The sequence below is a fragment of the Calliopsis andreniformis genome, chromosome 9 (genome assembly GCF_051401765.1).
Source record: "Calliopsis andreniformis isolate RMS-2024a chromosome 9, iyCalAndr_principal, whole genome shotgun sequence".
NCBI classification, from domain to species: Eukaryota; Metazoa; Arthropoda; class Insecta; order Hymenoptera; family Andrenidae; genus Calliopsis; species Calliopsis andreniformis.
In genome coordinates this window covers 17,723,163-17,745,521 of record NC_135070.1, presented here as the reverse complement: position 1 = coordinate 17,745,521, position 22,359 = coordinate 17,723,163, and the positions used below count along the sequence as shown (strand labels likewise).

The 22,359-nt window shown below is 42.8% G+C and overlaps 1 protein-coding gene across 2 annotated transcripts; it reads left to right on the top strand.

Annotated features, from left to right (window-relative positions):
• The first annotated feature begins 3,176 nt into the window (after window positions 1-3,176).
• Window positions 3,177-20,614, top strand: Gad1 (glutamate decarboxylase). 2 transcript variants are annotated; one of them, XM_076384256.1, is made up of 11 exons: window positions 3,177-3,342; window positions 4,521-4,606; window positions 5,043-5,133; window positions 7,982-8,218; window positions 13,497-13,813; window positions 14,131-14,382; window positions 14,776-14,843; window positions 18,767-18,845; window positions 19,681-19,830; window positions 20,099-20,293; window positions 20,441-20,614. In XM_076384256.1, exons 2-11 carry the CDS (start codon window positions 4,550-4,552, stop codon window positions 20,612-20,614), a joined length of 1,620 nt encoding a protein of 539 aa, XP_076240371.1. In that variant the 5' UTR covers window positions 3,177-3,342; window positions 4,521-4,549. The 2 variants fall into 2 exon arrangements, with proteins under 2 accessions (XP_076240371.1, XP_076240372.1); XM_076384257.1 differs by lacking the exon at window positions 4,521-4,606.
• The last annotated feature ends 1,745 nt before the right edge of the window (window positions 20,615-22,359 follow it).

Genomic DNA, 22,359 nt, shown 5'->3' with positions numbered 1-22,359 from the left:
ATAGTATCTTTGTTCGCATCGCAGTTTTCCAACAGCAAATAAATAAGCTGTAAATCCACGACGACGCCAGCCTTATCAATAAAGGAACTCGTACTTTGTCCACTCGTATTGCGATTTTTCCCACACTGAGACGCAACGAGGGCTGTCCAGCCGCTTCGCAGTAGCATCGAAGGAAGAAGAAAACTTGAACAGCGGTAATTTACATCTCGGGTTCGAGACGCTGCTGAGAAATTTATCCCGAGGCACATCGGGGATTCTTTCCTCGACGCTTCCGGCTACACCATTTCAATTTAAAGTTTCCCTAGCTGAGGAACGTCAGCATGAGAATCCAACGAGTTTCTCCTCGTCATCTGGATGGATTCTATTCGTTACTGGCTGCATTAAATCGAGCTGCAATCTTTACCCTTCTTCCAAGAAGAATTGATCTTGTTTGGAAAACAATTACGTGAAGATTGGGGCCATTATTCTTTAAATCCGCTTGCATTCTCTTTATCGGGTGTCTGCCTATCTAATGAGGGGTGGTACGAGTGATAAGAACATAGGAACAAATAGGAATTCAAGATTTCCTGACTTAGAAATATTTTTGGAGGTTTTGATACGTTTTTCTATAATTAATTAGGTCTTTGATGGTAATCAAGAGAAAGTATTTGTTAGATACAAATTTTCTTCGTTGTCTGTTGTCTCTAATTTTAATTGTACTCTATTGACCTGTTTTCTTTAACAGCAAGAATCCTTATCTACCATTCTGTTAAACACACAGCTATCATTTCAGGAATCTCGTGCGTTTTTCCATGACGCAGTGAACGAGGTAATCTCGCAAGACGATTGCTTATCTCGGCGAAGTCTGGTTATGCTTTTGATTTATGAAGATAATCGAAATACATACTGACACGAAGAATTCGATTTATGCGTCGAATAGCGAAGATAAATGGACATTCAAGGCATTAGTTACCGACAGGCGTCCTATCTATACAGCTCCTCCCAATATACCATTCTATGCCCTGTACTAACTTCTAGCAAAACCTCGAAAAAATACGAGTCACCCTGCGTGATAAAGGTCAGAGCAACCTTTAAAAGCTCCAAGATGCTTTTTCAATCTTTTGTTTCTGGACAGAGGGATATCTGGTGCCCTATTGAAAAAAAGCGAAGCATATGAGAAAATACTGCACCAGGATCTCTCCATAAATGTCAACCACAGTTTACTCCAATTTCTCCACCTCGCAGCATCTAATTAGATTTTCCTAAAATCATTTCCAGTTGCGACAGTGACAAATGTTCGAACGTTCGCTGCAATTGCAATAAAAGTCAGGATATAATGTCAGGCGGATGTGTACCTTAATACAAGACAAAAAGCACATTCGACACGACACGTACCGGGTGTCCAAGGTACACACGAGGATGGGGGAAGGTGTATCGACCTCGATGACGCGATTACGTACGCTCGACAGCGAGTAGTTACGTCCCTGGCACTTTCTGGGTCTCGCCCTGTCCTCCACCCTCTCACGAAGGACGGAGGAAGTATTGATTAAATTCACCGTCGGCCATTTTGTCCCACCACCTGATTGGCTGCCGTCCATTTTGTCCTTCCTGCCCCCTCTATCTTGACCTGCCACTGTTTTTCCTCTTCCTCCGTTTGTCACTCTCTCGATGTCCCTGTTCTCTCTCTTCGACACCCCAACCCCTTCATTTCGACGCAGAACGCATGCGTCGCGACATTTTCCGCACAAGAAACCAGCAATTGGATTTTTTTCTCGTCTCCGCACTTCCCTTCGTTCCTCGGGTGTTTTTCTTCCCGAGGAGAACCACCAACTACAGACGCCTGATGTTGATACCTCAGAGTGCATCTGTTGATTCCCCGTTCCTCTGTGAAACGAGGTACGGATGCACTTGGAATTTTTATGAGGCTTCATTAGAGGCATATCCCACCCCCTAGAAACCGAAGTGAATTTAAATTCCCTAAGGGATGAGGTTTGTCAAGTCTTACAGACTTGAGATCGAGAACCTCAAAGCTGGCATTTGAGTTAGGTTTGAATTATGTCTGGTTTAGGTTTGAGGTAGATCTGAATTAAAATCTGAGTTAAGAGTGAGTTAAGTTGGATATCCCTCGAGAAACCGAAGTGAGTACAAATTCCTTCAGACTGAGGTTCACTGTAACTCTTTGAGTTCGATTTAAACTAGGTCTATATTAGATTTGTGCTAGACCTGGCTTAAGTACCTCTTAAGAAACAGAAGTGAATGTAAATTTTTGAGGGTCCAAGGTTTCTCAAGTCCCCTGAACTTAGTCTTCAGAATACCAAAACTACCCCTATCTGAGTTAAATCTGGATTAGGTTAAATATTCTCAAGTAACTTTTAATTCCTAAAGACCTAAGGTTTGTCAAGTTCCATGAACTTGGATTGCCACTGTTTGAGTTAACCCTGAGTTAATCTACTAAGATCCTACAGCTACATGTATTCCACCACTGACCTCATTAAAAATCTCCAAACATAATATTCCCCTTCCATCATCATCCACGTCTTCCCAACCACTGCCATCCTAGCCTCCTTAAACCTACAATACCATGAAAGTATCGGAAGCCAGATAGTATTCCCGCACCTATTTGTTGCGTCGTCAGCAGAAGCCTCCCAGATGAACCAAGGGTTCAAACAATCTCATGGGCTGTCGATACCCAGTCTCTCTGAAAAGAACTAGGGAATCGGTGTTCCAGAATCCTTTATGATTCCGCGGTTCTGTATCTCAGCAGAGCGTGCCAGAGATTTCGCGGCTAAGTAGCTCCCGAGGATCCCATCGGCTGCGAATCGGAGTACATTCGTAAACATATAAAAGGGACGGCGGTGATATCCGACGCGAAAACCGCACACGGAGGTCTGTCGACGTGTCTCGAGGCAAGAGGAAGCAGATAACGGAGGACGACTGGCAATACGTCATCCACCCTCTGACGTCAGGGACCACGTTCGACCGTCGATTGGTCGATATCGGGCACGCCCTCGCGGCCGCCCTCGTGCAAGAACCCTCTGCACCCTCTGTGTTCGCGCTGGCTGGTCGCCCCGCCTACGTAGAGCACCCCCGCTACCTGGACTCGGCGGGGGTAGCTGCGTGGGATGTGCGAGGCGAAACTGGGTCAGGCAGACTCGAGGCAGGCCGAGTCAGGCCGAGGCTCGAGAGTAGTCCAGGCGTTTTCGGCTGGAAGCAGTCCCTTGGAAACCACCCCGAAGCCCGTCGTCGCTTCTCCAGTCTGCCGACGATCCATCCTTAAGTCCTTCTATCGCCACACCAGCTTCGCTATCCCCTGTGCTCGCGCGTTTCGCGTCGATCAACGAGGACCGTTGGAGTATAGACTCGGTGAGTGTTCCTTCCGTGCATCCCTTTTATTGCATCCATTTTTATTACTCTGTCGTTGTCTGCTGGACATACGGGAGTACTCGTGAGTGTGGAGGGTTGGCTGGGAGTTTCGAGGAAATTTCTATGGTGTGTTGGGAAATGTGGGAGTTGGAATGGTTAGAGAATCTTTGTGGATTATTTGGAAGGGTTGTTTAAGGATTTGGAGTCGATGGTTGGGAGTTTGAAGGCATGGAAAATTTAAACCTCTTTAGGAAGGAAAGATTCTTTAATTATTCTGACAATTTGATAGATGTACTTGAAGACATTCCTTCTGAAAGGTGCTCATCTCTTTGCTGTAACCATTTAACGCTTTCACGCATAATTCATTCTCGCTACATTTTATCTGATTATTGATACTTGGTATACCCACTATGGTGCTAGGCTCAAAGCTTGAAATTTTTAAGGTTTTTCCAAAATTTTTTGTATTTAGAAAGAAATAGTACATCTGTGGGTATCGTAAGTGTCTCTAACTTGTCAATATAGGTGATAGTTTAGCTCTATAAGTACTTGACTGAGAAACGCACGATTTTTCACTGATATTTACTACTTTCCTCTTTCGCTATGCTACTAAACACTTTCTGTCAATTTACCTCTATATACTAAGGAGTGAACCGCATATTATAATCATTGAATCCAGTAAAAATTGAATGAAACTTTAAACCAGTACTGTTACAAGAAATAATCAGAATGAACACCCTCCGCGGTTCACCCCCTACACTTCTACTCAAACTCTTTTCTCCCTAAACCCATTTACTAGATATATCTCACACTAGAACAAACAGTAGTGCCTAATTTCTAAGAAAATGATCTCTCGCTTATATTTCACGCTCCAAGGACCAGTCGATCGGTTCAGAGAGCACCCAGCAGTCCACATAATAAGTCTGGCTTCTTTTTCCAGAGGAATATGCTCGTTAAGCCTTTTCCTTCCGGCACAAAAATGCTCTCTGTCCATGTTTCTTTGGTCGCTCGGCCTGCCGTGCTCCTATCGGCGTGATTACATTCTCGCTTCGCAAGTTCTGTGCAATTTACTACTCTGAAGCTCGCTCGGAGGAAAGCAAAAACAAAAAGCAATAAAGCAAAAACGCAGCGCGAAGGTTCGTGCTCGACACTGAAGCGGACACTGTTGTTGACTGTTGTAGGGACTGAGGCGAGGGGCACAAGCAGAGACATGGACAATGTGCAAATGATCGGCACTAAAATCACAGCGATCAAGGAATACTTATATGTAAGGCGTTCTCATCTCGCTGCACGTCATATTCACCATGTCTCCTCATTTAGTAATCGTCTGTCACCCGTGTAGCTGACCATCATTCTATCCTTCTACAGTATTTTATCGTTAGAAACTCGTCACCCTTTATTTTCTGGAAAAGTAAGAAGAAATTAATTGACTTGAGACAATTGTGTGTACCTTCTTTCAGAGTTTATAGCGAGTAAATACTGTATTTCTGTTTCTTTTCCTTTCGACTGTATCATCGCATCCACTTTGCCTGCTGTGCCGTTCTTTTCGGAGCTTGTTCCACTGGCTCTGCCCGACAGGTTTCTTTCTGAAATTCCGACTCTGTTCGAAGATGTTCCTTTGTCGAATTTACTTAGACCTCTCTATATGTTAGTCCATCGTCACGGGGTCCACGCGAAAGACAGATATTTATTGTGCGTTTCAGAACTTTGCCCGGACCCATTCACCCACCAGACTAATGAGCTCCGAAAATACATACTCGCTCTCCAGGGAGCACTGTAACCTCAAGTATTCGGGTAAGTTCGCTCACTGAATCGATTTAGGTGTAGTCTTGTTGTTGAAGCATGCGTTTTACTGAGAAGATTTTAGAGCAGAGCTGTATGGTTCGAGGTAGAACTGTTGCCTTGCAATTGGCATCGAGAAAAAGGACGAATTTCGACCTAGAAATATGTCTTTTCTGTTGAAATGTACTTGTTAGTGTCTTTACTGTATCGTCTATAAAGGAGTTGAGAAATATGTATTCAGTTTTATATTTGTGTTTTAGAATTGTGAAGGTAATCATACATGTGAAGGAAGAAGTGGATATATTGTTCACTATTAGTGTTTGACCATGCACGTGTTTGTACTACTTGTGTTTTACTTTTACAATCAAACGATTAATTTTACTCCCTGTAACTAAAATGTAGAAAAACATATGTTTGAAAACCTGTTAAACAGGATCTGTTTCGCGAAATGATGCTGGTGTCTGACTACGAATGGTCTCTATCTACTTATACCTATTTTACGTAATTTCCAGCAAATTTAATTAACCACCCACTACCTTCACTATCTAAATTCGGAGTAATTACAACAGTAATTGCAGTGAAATGGCTCCTTTATCATGTCTGGCCACATACGGTCCACGACTACTGATACATTACTCCACTTTTTCGCGCTCGACAAGAATACAAGCAAATTACGGTCTAGATCAGAACGACCACTTGCCCCTCATATTCCAAAATAGTCTTAACTTCTCGAGAATGAAATCCAAGAGTCACAATATTGTCCTGATTTCACGAGGTTCGGAAGGGTGCATAATAATAGAGGATTTAGAATCGGCTCGAAGAGGCTCGTGCTCGACGAGTGGCTGAGGACAGATTACACGCCACAGAAAGGGCGAAAGGGTTTGTTGTCGCACCCTGTTTGCTATTCGCAAGTGTCAGGTGCCGATAAGGTCTAAAATCGAATCTGACGCGAATTCATCAATCATTTCCAGTCATCCGAAATAATGCAATTTTACCCTAGTTTCAATAATCGCAAATATTTTATATCAAACTGTCTGAAATCCTCGAATGATGTGACAATACACATTCTCAAACACCTCTACTTTAAATATCAACATTTGCTTGAAAAGTCCAAGCAACCTGGCATCGTTTCTTCCAACTCATTACTATAAATTAGCTTCGTAATCCCGCTTATAAATCGCTGGAACTAATTGCCGCGTGTAACCACCCCTGGAAGGCGCTTCGATTAAAGCCACGCTAGTGGAGGGTGCACTGCATCTGGTGCCAAACTACGAGCTCGTCTTCGAACGAGCTCGATTCTGTAACTCCAGCCAGTAGCATAAATCTGCATACGACTTTGATACTTGTTAGAGCCAAATTCTGTCACTTAGGATCACCAAGTGGTCGAACTTGTGGCAACTATCTGTGCCTTGTTCATTTTTCTTAAAGAGTGGTGTAAACCTCGAACGAAGGAGAGTCTGTCGGCGTTCGGACGTTAGATTGATAGAGCTGGATTAGCTGCGGCAGAGCCCCTGGAAGCCTGGGATTTCCCTTGTCTAACCATAGGCTCAGCCCGATCCACCAGAAGGTTCCACTCGCTTCTTTTTCCATTTTACTTTCATTCCCTGGCATCGTGATTATTGAAAGATATACTTATTGCTTGGAGGGGTTTGGGCTGTCCTCTTGAAGATATCATGGAAGTTCTGGTTTATCTTGAGTCAAGTATTTTAGTTTTGTAGAATTTATTACTCTAACTGCTATCTAGTAATTGTGAAAAAATGTTAAAGGGAAATGGAAAATTGAAATTTGTAAGTAGGAAGTTTTTAATCCATTGGAAAAATAATATTATTTTCCTAGTGAAGGTTTTGTTTATCAGCGCCACTTGGAAAAGGGAAATAATGACTTTAGAGCGTGGCTGGTGAGTTGGTCTGTTTATCCACGGGATCTCCTTAATGCAATGGGAAACGAAGGGTGGTTTATTCGCCGAGATACTTTATGGTTACCCTGCGACAAAAGGACAGTTCAATCTACCAAGGATTTACTGAGAGCACATTGAAATGTCCTGCTGCAGGAGCACACTCGAAATTGCTGCCTCGAAACGAGATAAAAGGATATTCGTCTGCTCTACTCATCAGCAAATTATAAATTTCGCGAGAACCCTTGAAAATGTTTTAAATTAATTTTCTTTTCTGTCAGAATAGATCTACTAAGAAATCTACTGTGCATGATATTTTTATAATTGCATGCAGACTTTAATTTTTCATCAGAGTAGACTGTTACCTGCATTCCCTATTGTGCATGACTGTCTCGCAATCGTATGCAAATTCGTGGAAAATAAATTGAGCCACTGAGGACACGTGATCAGGGAAGAAGGAAAAGATGGTGTCCAAAGAAGAGGAAGACGAAGTGAGATGGTGTCATCCCACCAAACAAGTGAGAGTGTGTCGATATAGGTCTATACTTTCAATTGTTTGATGAGGTGAAATCATTCTAATAATTTACATTCTCTGCGAGGATGTCGGAGACCCGACGGTAGGCCGATACGATGGGAGACGCTCAATGAAACGGTATCAAAACAAATGATGTCGCTATTGTAGAAAAGATTTCACTTGATTATAACAATTAGAGAGTCACTGTAGATAATTGTTAAAGTAACTTCATTTAGTTGATGCTGTAATTCTTTTTTAATACTGTAGAAGTAGATGTAGTGAATGAGTAACTAAATTTATTTTTTAAAAATTGCATGAACTGAAAAAAATAATTAAAGTATGTGTAAGTGTTTCGGGGCTAAATAAATATCTTTTTAACTTTCATTTTTCCTTTACAATGAATAGGAAGAAATTATGAAATGTCCATTGAATGTTCATGTTCTTGCTCCCAGATATCCTGCCGCATAATGCTGACAGTTTCCCAGCCACTAAGGAGTTCTTGATGAAGGTGGTGGACATTCTGCTGGATTTCATCAAGTCGACGAATGATCGAAACGCAAAGATCCTCGATTTCCATCATCCATCCGAAATGATGCGCTTGCTGGATCTCGAAATCCCTGACAGTGGCCTCACTCTCCAGCAACTCCTGATCGACTGTTCCACTACCCTGAAGTACCAAGTGAAAACTGGTGAGTGAATTAACGTAACACTATGATTCTCTTTAAAATCATCTATTCTTATTTAGAGGAAAAAATTGATTATTCAAGACAAAATATGAATGCTAATATTTTTATTAACGCGAAGATTCGACGGAAAAATAAATCATAGAAAGGTGAACAGAAACTAAAGTAGCCTCTATGCGAAAAGTCGCTTAGTAGTGTCCTATCTCATTCGCCAGGGCGATAAGCCACATAATTTCATATTCAATTTAGCATACGCGCTCGAGGGCGGAGATAAGGTGACTAGAGACACTTCCAGTCTTTCCGTCGACGCCATCTCCCAAAATATACACGCTGCCCCAGTGATAAATGAGCGAGGGGCTGGTGGGGACAAAAAAGCCAAGAGATATCTGCCTGCATCGTCTGCAAGCGTGTAGGAATACGTCCCACTAAATGCACTAAAAAAATCATCTATCCCTTCACACTATTCAATGAAACTTTTTTCCACCTTTTCTTATTATTCTTAGAATTCTTTCAAATTCAATCACGTGCTTAAAATCCCTCTCATAACTAACTTAGAGAATCAGATAAATTCATTAATTGCAAATATTTCGTACAAATCACTCGACCTAATTTTTAACTGAGTCCATAGCCTCAAAGCATTTCGTCACCCTAACAATCTAAATTAAAATTCTTTCTAAAACCTCACTGCCCATAGCACCCATCACACAAAATTCCCCGATACCCAAATTTTGCGCACAGATATTCATCGATTCGTGACTCCGTCTCCAAAGAGCCAGCCTCCCTGTCAGCGCGCCGCCAAGAGTCAACCGCAAATCCCCCGCGAAAGTTCGCTATCTCGGTAGGATTCGATTACCCGGCTTGAATAGATGCTAATGCACAATGGAAGAGGGCTAACCGAACTTAGGCCAGAAATCAGGCTCGTCTGGCGTCGATGCCACGGACGGGGATGAGAACCGCCCCTGCGAGGGCCGCGTGCGCGATATAAGCGCTGACAAAAACTCGTTATTAGATTATACATCACGAGATTCGCGAAGACCCTCCGAGTATCGTCGATCTGACCGTCCCGAAACGTGAAAAGAAAGGTTCTCCCTCTATGGGGGACAGATTGATTGCCGATACACAGGAAACTATTCCGCCGAAGCGAATGATAAGGAGGACGATAGCCAGCGAAATATGGACTGATAAAAAAGCTAAAATTGTAGGCGTCGTTAACGCGGGCGAATGATAAACACGTTCACACTTTCACAGTTCACCAAGAGGAGACTTATTCGCTCACTACATCGGGAAGTCGACAGAAGTTTCACAGAATGATTAGAAATATCAAGCTAAAGTGAAGAGAATATTCTATTATTAATAAGTGGTGCTTGGTTCTAATTGTCCTGACCCACGGGGGAGTCATAGAACTTGGAACACATTAAAGCCTCGGTTTACTGTTCAGTCGATAGGTGATCGTTGGTCCGATGTCGAGCATAAATTTCGAGTAAATGATGGGGAATTAGCGATTAATATCGTCTGTGGAGATCGTGATTGATTACTGGCGCAGTCAAGTTGCCGACGCGACGTTCGTGATTGATTTCTGCCGATGGGAGACGACGGCTCGTCGATGCGAAGATTCTTGGAGCAGAAAGGTCGCGAAGATTACGCAATCTAAAATCGCAAGGCATTCCTTGGCTCCTCGAAAAAACACGTCGATATCGGAAGCAGATGCTCCAGATCATTCGACCTGGAAAAGTTGGGCAAGTGGGAAGAAAATGTCTGACGGGATGCATTGGATTTCAAGTAGAGGCTATGGATAAGGAACTGCAATTTGGTGCAGCAGAATGCTTCGGTTTTTATTTCTGAATTATTAATTAAAAAAATAGAAGTCAATTCGGCAATTCTGGGATATCGATTCAAAGGGTTCTGTGTCCCTGGAAATCAGCGGGAATCCGAGAATCAGCGCAAGAAAGGACAATGCAAACTGTGCCCATCGAAAAACAGCGCTGTGGCATCAGTGCACGTGGCACCGCTGCGCTGGGTGGTGAATTCAATAGGATCGGTGTAATTAAGAGCCATTTCTACACGATTTTCCCCCCTGGTGGGGTCGAGGGAAATAGTAAATAGGGGCGAGCTGGGGGTTGGCTTGGACCAGTGTGCACGCTGTAGGGCGAACCCTTCGTGAAGTTTCGGCACGAAAGCATCGTGTACATCCACCGTAGGAATTTAAATTGGTATCGATAGCTGGCCGTGGAATGCAGAAATCGTTTCGTCACGGAACGTGGAAGTTATCGCTTCACGCTGGCGGTATTCCAACAGGGGCATTACGTGGAAAATAATGGAATTTACGGAGTGGAAATCACTGTTATCCAAATGTTTTAAGGATCGAGCCAAATATTTTGGCGCTTGAGGGAAAAGTTTAATCACTGCTTTACCTTTTTCCCTGAGGTGAATCAACACATACACCATCAGCCAGAAATTTAGTAATACAAAGCAGTAGATTAATATAGAAATCTATTACTACTTCTAAAATGCATTGAACAAAATTTTATTTTCCCTAAATTAGAGCGTCGAGTCGAAAGTATCAGAGATAATAACAGCATTTGTTCTTTTTAAGTTCCACTGGCTTGTCAAGATAAATGATCGAAAGATCGTTTTCTTTAACAGCGCTTAAGACCAAGCTCGAGGCTACCGATGTTCCGTTTCGACTGTTTTTCTTCCTCACGAACGATATGATTGATTACGCGGCATTAACGTTAAGCCAGGGTTACACACTTCTCTTCATACAAATCCTGATCCCCGTAATATATTACCGTGGTCTGCGCCGAGCAGGTTCTCCAAACGCCCTTTCTCTTTTCCACTCGGGGGAAAAAGGGCAAATTAGTCGGAAAATGATACCCTCCGACGTTGTAATCGCTCGTAAGAGCAATTTAACGAGAGAAACAAATCGTGGAATCTATTGTATCGGACGTGGAGGACTTCAGATGTTATCAGAAATTAATTGAGGGATCCTGCATTAAACATTTTCGGAATAGGGCAAGCGTAGTCTATGGAAATTTGTAAGATTGTATAGAATTGAGGAATACCCTGTAATCCACTAGCTTTAATAGGTGAGACTCTATTCTGCCATTCCTTCGTGGCGATGGAAAAGAGGCCAAGGGGATCAGGTCCCGAAAATCCTTGCAGCTCCGTCCAGAATTAACATACTCTTAAATCTGCATAATGCGACGACCAAGCTTATCTCGATTCACGTGGTGCACTCCTGTTTGTTTTTCCTATCTTTCTGCTAAAAAGATCAATGGTACATCCCCTTTAGTCCCATTTTGCATTAAATCTTAAATGCCTACAAAATCATAGAACAGATAAAACTTCTTTTAATCATTTTTAAAGAATCTTTCAAACGTCCAGATTCTCCTCGATCTCATCCGAATTCGTGGACTTTTTCACGTCACCCAGATTTGCATAACGCAGAATCGGCTTATCTCGCGCGGCTGGTCGAAGCAGTTTGTTTTTCCTGGGTCGCTCCGCCAGTTTGAGAGCCTCTGCAAACAATCTAGTCGAGCAGCGACGCGTGTGACGCGCAAAATGCGGGCGCTTCGGACCATCGACCCTCCTCCACCCTTGGCCGAGCCACGGCTCCCCGACACTCCTGGAAAAATGGAGAGAAAGGGAGCAAGGGAACGAGACAGACGAACCTTCTTCTTGCGCGCCCCAGACCGGACGCGTGCCACGATCCACGGACCAAGATAATTGCGAATAACAGCGCGACAAACGGCTCAGATACCGCTGCTCGATATCGCGTTTTGGGGTGGATTTTTCTCTGTTCAAGTGTATACCCTATCTCTCGAGCTTTTGGTATCTGGTTGAAGAATATAGTAAACGAAATTCGATTGATTCTGGAAAATGGAACAGGTGTAGTCTTGATAAATGTGGATAACTGAAGGGGTGGTTTTTGAAGTGACGAGGGTTACTCAGAAACTTGGCACTTTCTCATAATGGAACTTTTCCTTCTTATCGCTAGAACTAATTTCATCTCTCAAAATTGAACACAAGTTCCTGAAAAACTTCACGAATTTCCATCAAGGAACAAAAAGCATCTTTCCAAGTTCTGAACAGTGACCCGACTTCGTCACTCGGAAAATCCTCAAGCAAAAGCTCCAGATGTGCCAAAGGGGAGCATTCAGCCCCCGCAAGACTGGCGTCATACGTCAATCACTACGTAATACCGGGAGATTAAAACGTCCAAGAGCCACCCCCGAAATTCTCATTCTGCTCGTAGTGCCTAGGAAAAGTAACGCGTACCGAGAGAATAGCACGATGCAGTTTTCGTGGACGCTTCCTGTGGTTTTATCGAAGGTTGCGGAGGTTATCGGGCACCCGAGGGAAAAGGTCTTTTCGTGGCCGGATATTCAATGGAGTGAATCCATCAATTCTCGGGATCAAGGGATCTACGTTATTTTAGAGAATGATAGGATATGGCCTCGAAGGGTGCGCTGGATGGGACTGCGTAAAAATCTTGTGTCATGGAAACATAACTTTCTGCCGCAGTAGAACACATAAAATTGGAAAATATTGCTCGATCGTGGTAAAGTTTAGTTAAACTTTGCAAAGGAAAACAATATGTCAGAATATATCCACTAGAGGAATTGTAACAGCAAAAAAAAGGCAAAAATTGAAGTAGGTATATTATCTACTTTAATTGAGAAATTATTTGAAACGGGATTTCTGTTCGACAGTGAAGGTGAAGAGAGAAATCCTGATCCGCATAGCGACGCCCTGTACATATGAGAAACATCAGAATCCGAGCACTTGTTCCCCCAGTCGCATCAGGAGGCATACTCCCATCGAACAGAAGCATTAACCCTGATCCTAGCGCGATGTTCAGCAGAGCGGATGACAACGTACTCAGCGAGCGGCTTAAAGCTCTCTTCCCGCTCCCATTCGCGTGCCTTCAACATCCTTCTTCGCAGTCTGAGCCAGCGAATAGCGTCATAATTTTTCGACACGTGCCACGTCAACTTTATTAATTACCCTGCCATTAGAAGCTGTCTCTGAGCAATCACAGCAGTGGCGACGAAATTAGCATGGGGATATTGATTTATCGCAGACAGGAATAATTAATTTCAATCCAATGCCTGGGGATGAAGAACAGTCTCAGGTCATCTGGAGAAACTCTAGAAAATTGAAGAATCAATTAGTTCTGAATCAATTAATTATCTCCAATACTCATTTCTACTGGAGTTAATTGACTTTTGATCATACTTTTTTATTCTTTTTACGAGGGATTTTTGCTTTCGATTAATTTCAGGCCATCCCCATTTCTTCAACCAATTATCCTGCGGTCTGGACCTTGTGTCAATGGCTGGCGAGTGGCTGACAGCGACCGCGAATACCAACATGTTCACGTACGAAATCGCGCCGGTGTTCATCTTGATGGAACACGTTGTGTTGCAAAAAATGAGGGAGCTCATTGGCTGGAACGGTGGCGATTCGATCCTTGCTCCAGGAGGTTCCATCAGCAATCTTTACGCTTTCCTTGCTGCGAGACATAAGATGTTCCCGACCTACAAGGAACGAGGCCTCGCTGCTATTGGAGGGCAGCTGGTCATGTTCACGTCTGACCAGGTACGCCTTATTCCACTTACAGCGATTTCCTTCATTTACTCAATGACAAATGAAATTTTTCCCCATCTTTCACGTGTTCTGCTTCATCCTTTACGTTTCAAATCGAATAAATTTCATGTAAATTTTCTTCTCTAAGATTTTTTGTGTTAGTTTTTTAGACAATTATTTCGTACTCATAGTTTCTCGTCTGCTTGTCAAATAATTAATGTTCTCGTATAAAATCTAGGCAAAATACTTTAATATCCACGTGTCTCAAAGTTGATGTACTCTCTACCTATTTCTTACCTTAAATAATTATTTTTGTTACCATTCAATAGTGCCATTATTCCGTAAAATCGTGCGCTGCTGTCTGCGGCCTGGGCACAGACAACTGCGTGATGGTCCCCAGCGACGAACGAGGCCGTATGATTCCATCGAAGCTGGAGGAGCTGATTCTAGAGCGAAAGGCTAAAGGACACATCCCCTTCTTCGTGAACTCGACCGCTGGCACGACAGTCATCGGGGCTTTCGATCCTATCCCGGAAATCGCCGACATTTGCGAGAGACACAAGCTCTGGCTCCACATCGACGTAAGTAAAACGCATCAACCTTGTTCTATTCTCAATTAAATCGATCATAACAACGTATAAACTCATTGTCGGAACCTACACGCGAGCATCGAATAATGAAATATCCAGCAACTAGGGGGTGAAAGTGTTTCGAAGCTAGAAAGGGACAACAGAGATTTCCACTTAGCCAGACAGCTTATTCAAATCAGTTCAGCGTTCGAACGATAAATGCCAAACGCATAAGAGCCTTAGCGTTAATAATAAATGTGAGAATCACCATGCACGCAACCAGGGACGGTTTCCCTGGCGCTAAATTGGGGGGAAAATTCGGGAAATCTGGGCTTTGCGAGTCAACGCTTAAAGAGTCTTTAAGACAGATCCTTTTTCTAACTGCACGGGGTATTTTTGCTGCAGGCGGCTTGGGGTGGTGGACTGCTTCTTTCCAGGAAGTACAGGCATCCTAGAATGACGGGCATCGAACGGTGAGTGCAAAAGTTTATTCATTCCTTTTTTTAAAAGTATACTGTGTTATATTACCTTCAAACTTCCATCAACTTCGACGTTGACTGAACCGAAACACTCCCACGTGTGTTCCTCAGAGGGGTGACTTAATCCTCGCATTTCATAGTTTATTGAGGCTTAGTTTGATGGAGTCGCTCGAAAAAAGACGCGCACAGAGAATCGAAGAGACTTAACGCCAGCGCTTCTAAAGGGAAAATCGATACACCTCGTTCCATCTCGGAAAAACTACTTTGCATGAGAATCAGTCGAGGCATTCAATCTGCCGCTAAAAAAGCAATTTTATACAAATCTTATTTTTACTTATAGATATGAATTCAAATCTCTTTGTGCAGGAGGAGTTGTTATCTTAAAAATTCTCCAGCTTCATAAGTTCAATTATTCTCTGTATCAGTATCACAACAATGGATTTCTAAATCCTTGAAATCACAAAATTTCTTAAAAAACCTAGATACAATACAAACATAATACAATACAAACATAAACACTGTCTCGAAGAACATTAGGCACCCTTAATCATTGCTAAAAATAAGACCAGAATCACAATAATGCACCAATCGACGCATAAAGACGATACCTGCGGGCCATTCGCGGGCAGTGTCGTAATCCCACGGAAATGGAGGGTTCGCAAGCGAAAGGAGTGACTTCTGTCCCCGACACATGCGAGCTTTCGCGTTTATATCCGCAGAAACGACAGCATCCGACCCCTCGAGCTGCAATAGGGGTCAGGGGTAGCCCCGATCAAACCGTACCTCGGATGGGGTTGGCGAGATTAATCCGCGATTTGCATCTGGACGCATCTGCTCCCTCCATTCAATGACAGACAGTCCCTGACCCGAAAAAAAGTGGCACGAGGCCTCCCACGAAAATAATATCCTCGCGGAAACTCGGCTTTCCTCCGTATCGAGTGGGCTGCAACAACTTTTCTGCTTCACGGAGTTCATTCAGATCTCTGCGACATGCAGGATTAATAATCGTGACCGTAGTAGGTGGTTCTTTATTTCCCTTCGAGTGTTCGTGATGGATTATTGTTCTTTGGAAAATGTCGCGTTCATGGATGGATGCTAGTGATGATGAAGTGTCCGGAGACCTTGGAAGGAATTCGTGTAAATGGGGACTTAAGTATACTTGAGGTGGTAGAAGAATGTGAAGAAATAGAGGGTGAAGGTTAATTCTCTTTTTGAGTTACTGTGGAAGGTAACTCAGAAGACACAGTTTTAAAATAGATTTCAGATCAAAGTAAATTCAGTCCTCGTCTGTGTCCTTCTACTTAATATTATAATTCTCTTCCGTCAAATAATTATATTTCTTCTCATCCACATAATCAAGTTCCCAAGATATTAAGATTGTTGCACCAAGAAACCAGCTCTTCGATCTTCCAAATACGATAACCTTCTGACCCCACAAAATCTTAAGCTCTCCTAGCTAATGGCAAAACTCTATCCTTCACCGTTGTTATCCGGGTGATCACCGTTTCCTGCTGGCAGTGACTGTACCACGAGGACTTCCTTCCTGCGGGGCTTGATTAAAATGGCAAACGAAAAGTCCGAAGGACGAGCAACAGCTGGATCAGTTCCCTGGAGCGCATTTGCAGAACAGAACTCTCCTCTTATATATCGACGCGCCGCCGCATCGTACCGTGCCTTCCGCGGGCCTGAAATAAAAGGCCGTGCCTCGACAATGCTGGATTAAACTCGTACAAAGGGAACTGCTTCCCTCGTTCCTCTCGTTGTCTGTCTTCCCCTCGTTTCCCTTCTCCCTCGAACGACACCGAAAAAAGAAGAAGCGAGAGAGAGGGAGGAAGAAAGAGAGAGAGAGAAATAGAACGAGTCGCGATCTCGTCGCGACAAAGTCAGAAATGATTACGCATAAAAGACACCCCTCGCCCTCTGCAGGGACGAGCAAGGTCTGCAGGCGGAAGTGAAGCTGAATGTTCGCGGGTCCTCTTCCAACTCGTCATTGTACCGAGAAGCGTAGTCGGCTGTTCCTACGTTCTTTGACGCACGCTGCATTTCTTCACTGTACCAGCTCGATACCTCGACTGTCGCTTTTGTTGATCGTTTTATGTTGTTTTAAGGGAGCTTGCACTTTATTGATACGGGGAATTGAACAATGATTGTATTCAAATTGGTCGTAGGTTAAGTAGACTTTTCTGTAGGGAAGTGTTGTAGATTGTTTCTTATTACTCGAATAGAAGCTGGTTGATTGTGTATGTAATGTTAGTCGTAAAAAGCCATGGTCATACAAGATTAAATTTTTTCACTTTAAAGCTCCATGAACTTTTCAAATTACCCAGCAGTTTCAGTAGCAAAAAGAGCTTTTATTAGAAAGTTCGACAATGCCTTCGGATCGATATTTGCAGTCACTTCGAAGGAGTAGTAGAAAATTAGTTTTCCTCTGCTCTGAATTTCCTCTGAGGGATTGATGGTGCCAAGTGAACACTTTAAAGGTGTTCCTTTTTCAGTTCCCTCATAGGGGTGAGGATAATTAGCAACCCTGGTAATATATATTGCGCGGCTTTTGGGGTTGGCACCTAGGACGAATTTAAGAGTGAATGGAGGGGTGCCGCACGCGCCAGCCCCAGCTGCGAATCGCATTAATCACTTGAGCTTTATGCACAGGCATTATGCGTGCCCTTAACGTCGACTTTTTTAACTAATAGAAAATCAGAACAAGCTTGAGGACCCTTGCTCAATTTTCTAAAATTACGCAACTACAAAAAGTAACTTTTCGCTCAACCAATGGGAAGAAAATATATCTTAATAACTAAATTTTCTAAATTTTACAAAACTGAAAATTTTAACAAGTAGATGGCATATAGTTTGATAACATAAGCTGTCGAAAATGTTCTCTAGTGTAACAACACCATAAACGTACACTGAAGAGGATGCGGAAGAGTGACTAATGGCAGGCGGCTGTCGCCGACACGAATCTCTTTTCCTGGCTGCTTCGAGTACCCTCGCATCATCTGCAGCATAGTCGACAGACAAGAGGGACAGTATCGCGATATATGTGTCACTTGCCAAATATCGATAACGTTTGTCATACAGCAGACGGTCGCTACTCTCTGTTGTCTGTTCGTGCCAGTCTGATTCTACTTGTCGCAGTTGTTCGCATTTGTACTACTGAAAATTAACAATAATCTGATGTACAACTACTGTGTTCGTGGTGACCTCGTTACACATTTTTTACTGACACCTGAAGTTAGGAATTTTCACCAACTCAGGCGGGAAAAAATGTTTGTATTATTTTTTTCCAAGGAAACAGTTCGAAGGCTTTTCTCTAAATACTTAAAAGGCAAATAAATTTATGACACAATTTAAAGAGCTTTGTCCTACTCGAGTGGGATGAGCAAACAATTATCATAATGACACAGTGTGCATCACTTGTTGAACGTCCAGACTGCATCGCAAATTGGTGTCAAGTAGCACAGCGCTCGCGTTTCGCGGCAGGCAAGGATTAAGGGTTAAGAGTTTTTACCACGAGGGTGTGTCTCTTAGGAGCAGAGGGTTAAACCCAATCTCGTGGCTGTATTAATAGCTCTTCTCTCGAATTGATGGACCCCCGCGGTACCAGGGGAAGATAACTCATATTTTATCCCCTATTGGTCCCCGTGGGAGTGGATAAACGCTTGACGACCAGCTGAGCTCGTTCGCCCTTTTCTGCCACCTTCACGTGGTCCCTTCGACAGGTTACCGATAAGATCAGTCAAAAAGAAATCTGTTCAGGGGGGAGTAACCTATAAAACTTCTGTATTCCAAAGTGGATATGATAAAAAAAAGTCTCCTTACTATAAGAAACACTCTTCCCTCTATAATACTCAATACATTAAACATTAAACTCTACCCTTTCTCTAACAAACACTACCACTATAAAATGTTCCCAGGGCCGACTCAGTGACCTGGAACCCCCACAAACTGATGGGAGCCCTGCTTCAGTGCTCGACGATCCACTTCAAGGAGGACGTAAGTAAACTCAACATTCCTTTATCAGAATTATTCCATATTCGCCAGGTTTCCCGCGTCCACGCGTGTCCCATCGACATCCCGAGATCCTAGACCCAGTGAAATTCCTACAAGGCTGATGACACAACAGTAGCTGCATTCCGAGGGGTAGACGTACACGTCGGAACGCAGCACTGCAGGAATTTAATTAAACTAAGAGATAACATATGTTGCCGAGCGTACGACGGCTTGCTCGAGGGGAGTTCACCCCCACGCCTGCGTGGTTATTGCCAGCGGAGAACTTCCCCTTCGGATATTAAAATTCCGTGCGCCGGCTGCCGCGAAACGCTCACGGGGGAGGATACGATCATTCCTTCGTTTTTCTTGATATCGCTACTCGAACGTGTTCGAAAAAGCATTCGGATCGAAAATTGCGGCCACAATTTCTAATTAATAAATTTCCTTGAAGTAACGACAGTGTCTGAGTACCACGAAATTATGTCCTTGGCACAGTGGTGGAGGAAAGAGGTCGTAACTAGTCGGTATTTAGTTTCAAGTTTCTAATTAACTTTTACGACGAGGGAACCGAGTAATCGCGGGGAGTCGTCAGAACACAATGGCGGACTGGAGGGTGTAGTGGCTCGTCGCCATTTTGTAAATTCAATATCCCTCAGTTTCCCTCTTCCTGCGCATGAGTTGAGCTCCATATCGACCAGCCGTTTGTTCCTTTTCGCGCCTGTCAATCAGAAACTTCCTCGAAACGCCGTATTGTATACGCATAGAGAATTGGAAAAAACATAGAACCACGATGGCTTCTCCCCCACGTTAGAGCAGCCTCGAACGTATTCTGTTGCAGGGACTGCTGATTAGCTGCAACCAAATGTCCGCCGAGTATTTGTTCATGACGGACAAGTTGTACGACGTCAAGTACGACACTGGAGATAAGGTGATTCAATGTGGACGTCACAATGACATCTTTAAGCTGTGGCTGCAATGGCGCGCTAAGGTAAACGACTGCAATTCAATGGAATTTCAGGGATTGGGGGTTGACGTTTGTTTTAAAATGACAAGCATTATCTTTGGGGGATGTTAAAAGGTGGGATCGAATGGGTTCTTCACTGTGTTGCTCCATTGGATTCGAAAGACATTTTGTGTTAATTCTGATAATTTAGTAGTCGAGTTTCCTTTAGCAATTTTGAACGATTTATCTAATTATTCCTTTCCGAGGTTCAAGGTTTCAGTTCTGCAAGGGTTTTTATTTTCTTATGTTTTAGGGCACAGAAGGATTCGAAAAGCACATGGACCGACTCATGGAGCTTACAGAGTACATGGTCAGGCGGATCAAGCAAATGCCTGACAAGTATTATTTGATCCTCGAGCCCGAAATGGTCAACGTTTGTTTCTGGTACTTGCCGACACGTGTACGAAATATGCCACATGGTCCTGAGAGGATCAAGATTCTAGCTGATGTGAGATTATCTTATGTTACCTTAACCACACTTACGCTACTACACTTAACTAAATTTTACAGTAAACCATGTGTAGAAATACACACAATCTTGACTCTCATTTTATTAAAGGGATACCGCAGAACAAAAGATCATTTTTGTTGTCAGATTTGCCCGATCCTGAAGGGTCGAATGATGCAAGCTGGAACCTTGATGGTAGGCTACCAGCCAGATGATCGACGACCCAACTTCTTCAGGAACATCATTTCCAGTGCCGCGGTGACGGAATCTGACGTCGACTTCCTGCTGTCCGAAATGGATCGGTTAGGCCACGATCTGTAAGAAACCTGCCTGTTCTAATTAAATGTATAATTCAGTCGCGGTAAAGTGGCTGATAATCGCGACGTAGCGTTCCAACTGCCGCCTCTGCTGATATTTAGATGTTCATCGGTGGGCAGAAGAACCGCGTCGCGTTCCATTACGTGTACAAAATCCGGAGGCCAAACTCGAGTTCGTATTCATGGTTAATTAAGACGTCTGACTCTCTCCCTTTGGTGGAAATTCTAGAGAAAGTTCGAAAGTCCATAAATCGATATCAGAACAATTGCCTTTGAAACAAACTGCTGAAGAAGAGAATTCTAAATTGATCTGCCAGCCTCGTACTTGATGAATTTCGAAATTCAATTAACCCTTGTGCACTTTTCGGGACAATTCGTCTGGAAACTTATTTAACTTCAACCTGAGATCCTTGTTCACTGAAAATTCATTTCCTATATAATTCGTTGGAGTTCAATACCTAAAATACAATTTATAGTATTTTTTCTTACATTTTTATTAGGAATACCTAATTATTCTTATATGTAATAGTTATTTAAACAGTGCACAAGGGTTAATCGAATGCCAAAAAAACATTGTCCCCATATTTAATTCCCTAACAGGTAATTAAGTCGATAGGTGGTTGGTTCACATACTAAAATATTCGAGCCAGAGGTCCACGAAGGGAGTCTGTCAGTGAATCACTCGTTTGTAGTCCGAATAAACGCTTGTTCAACGCATCTACAAGATAAAGAAGGAAAAGCTATCGAAGCTCGAAGGATACTCATAGCGTGTAAGTTCTCTAGATCTAAACAATGCATATCCGAGGAAACGAAAGAGTCGAGTTACTAACTCTAGAGATGCTTCCGGCCGTAAATGTTACTAGCTTTCATTCCTCAGTGCTATACGTATCACTAGAAAGTGAGGAGAAGTAGAACGACGCAATCGGGTGTCGTAAACTGAAGCAATAGCAAAATAGTCGCGCTTCGATAGAATCAAGTTCTGTTCGCGTTTGTCTTTGTTTGTCGATCGAGACACGTTCCGTGTCGATTTCGAAGGGTCGGTTCCATTTCTGAAACGTTGTAAGTGCACTCACATGATAAACGAAAAGAAAATCAGAGACGAGGTTCTTCTCGGTTAAATTGGATCAAAGTTAATTTAAGATTCACGCTGATAATAAAATCGAACCTAAATTTTACCGATTCAAAATCGTTCGTGTTCCGTCGCGAATGGGATAGAGGTACAAAGTATTTTTACTTAGGACGATGCATCGCCAGGGCAAGACGATAGTGATAACTATATTAATTAATTTTTTGCTTAGGGGAATAAATCATGCGCGTTGACTTTGTTGAAAGACTAAACGATAATTTGTTATTTAGTGATTGTTTGCAATTTCGCGGAGACAAAAGATGACCTGTATCCGTTATATACAAATGTACGTACGTTATTATCTATTGAGAGAATTTCACTGAATGGAGAGTAAATATTTAATAAATATATATAGAGAAAACTTTAACAAAAAAAAAAGGATAAATGTATTTAAAAAAAAGTGGTATAAATATATGAAGAGGAAAGCGTATATTATATATACAAATATATATAAATATAAATACATATATTTAGCGTTGAGATTTTAAAATACAAAACACAAACCCATGAAAGTACATGCTTTTTCAAGTATTCGTGCGAACGGTTGTCATTTAGTTCGTCGATTACCTTTATACACTCGTTGTAATCGATCTGATCACCTTGGTATTTTTCCCTAGGGATTA

Coding starts and splice junctions, on each gene's coding strand:
- Gad1 (XM_076384256.1), top strand. CDS start 4,550: ATGGACAATGTGCAAATGATCGGCACTAAAATCACAGCGATCAAGGAA. Junction 8,219..13,496: donor GAAGTACCAAGTGAAAACTG/GTGAGTGAATTA, acceptor GATTAATTTCAG/GCCATCCCCATTTCTTCAAC. Junction 14,844..18,766: donor AGAATGACGGGCATCGAACG/GTGAGTGCAAAA, acceptor AAATGTTCCCAG/GGCCGACTCAGTGACCTGGA.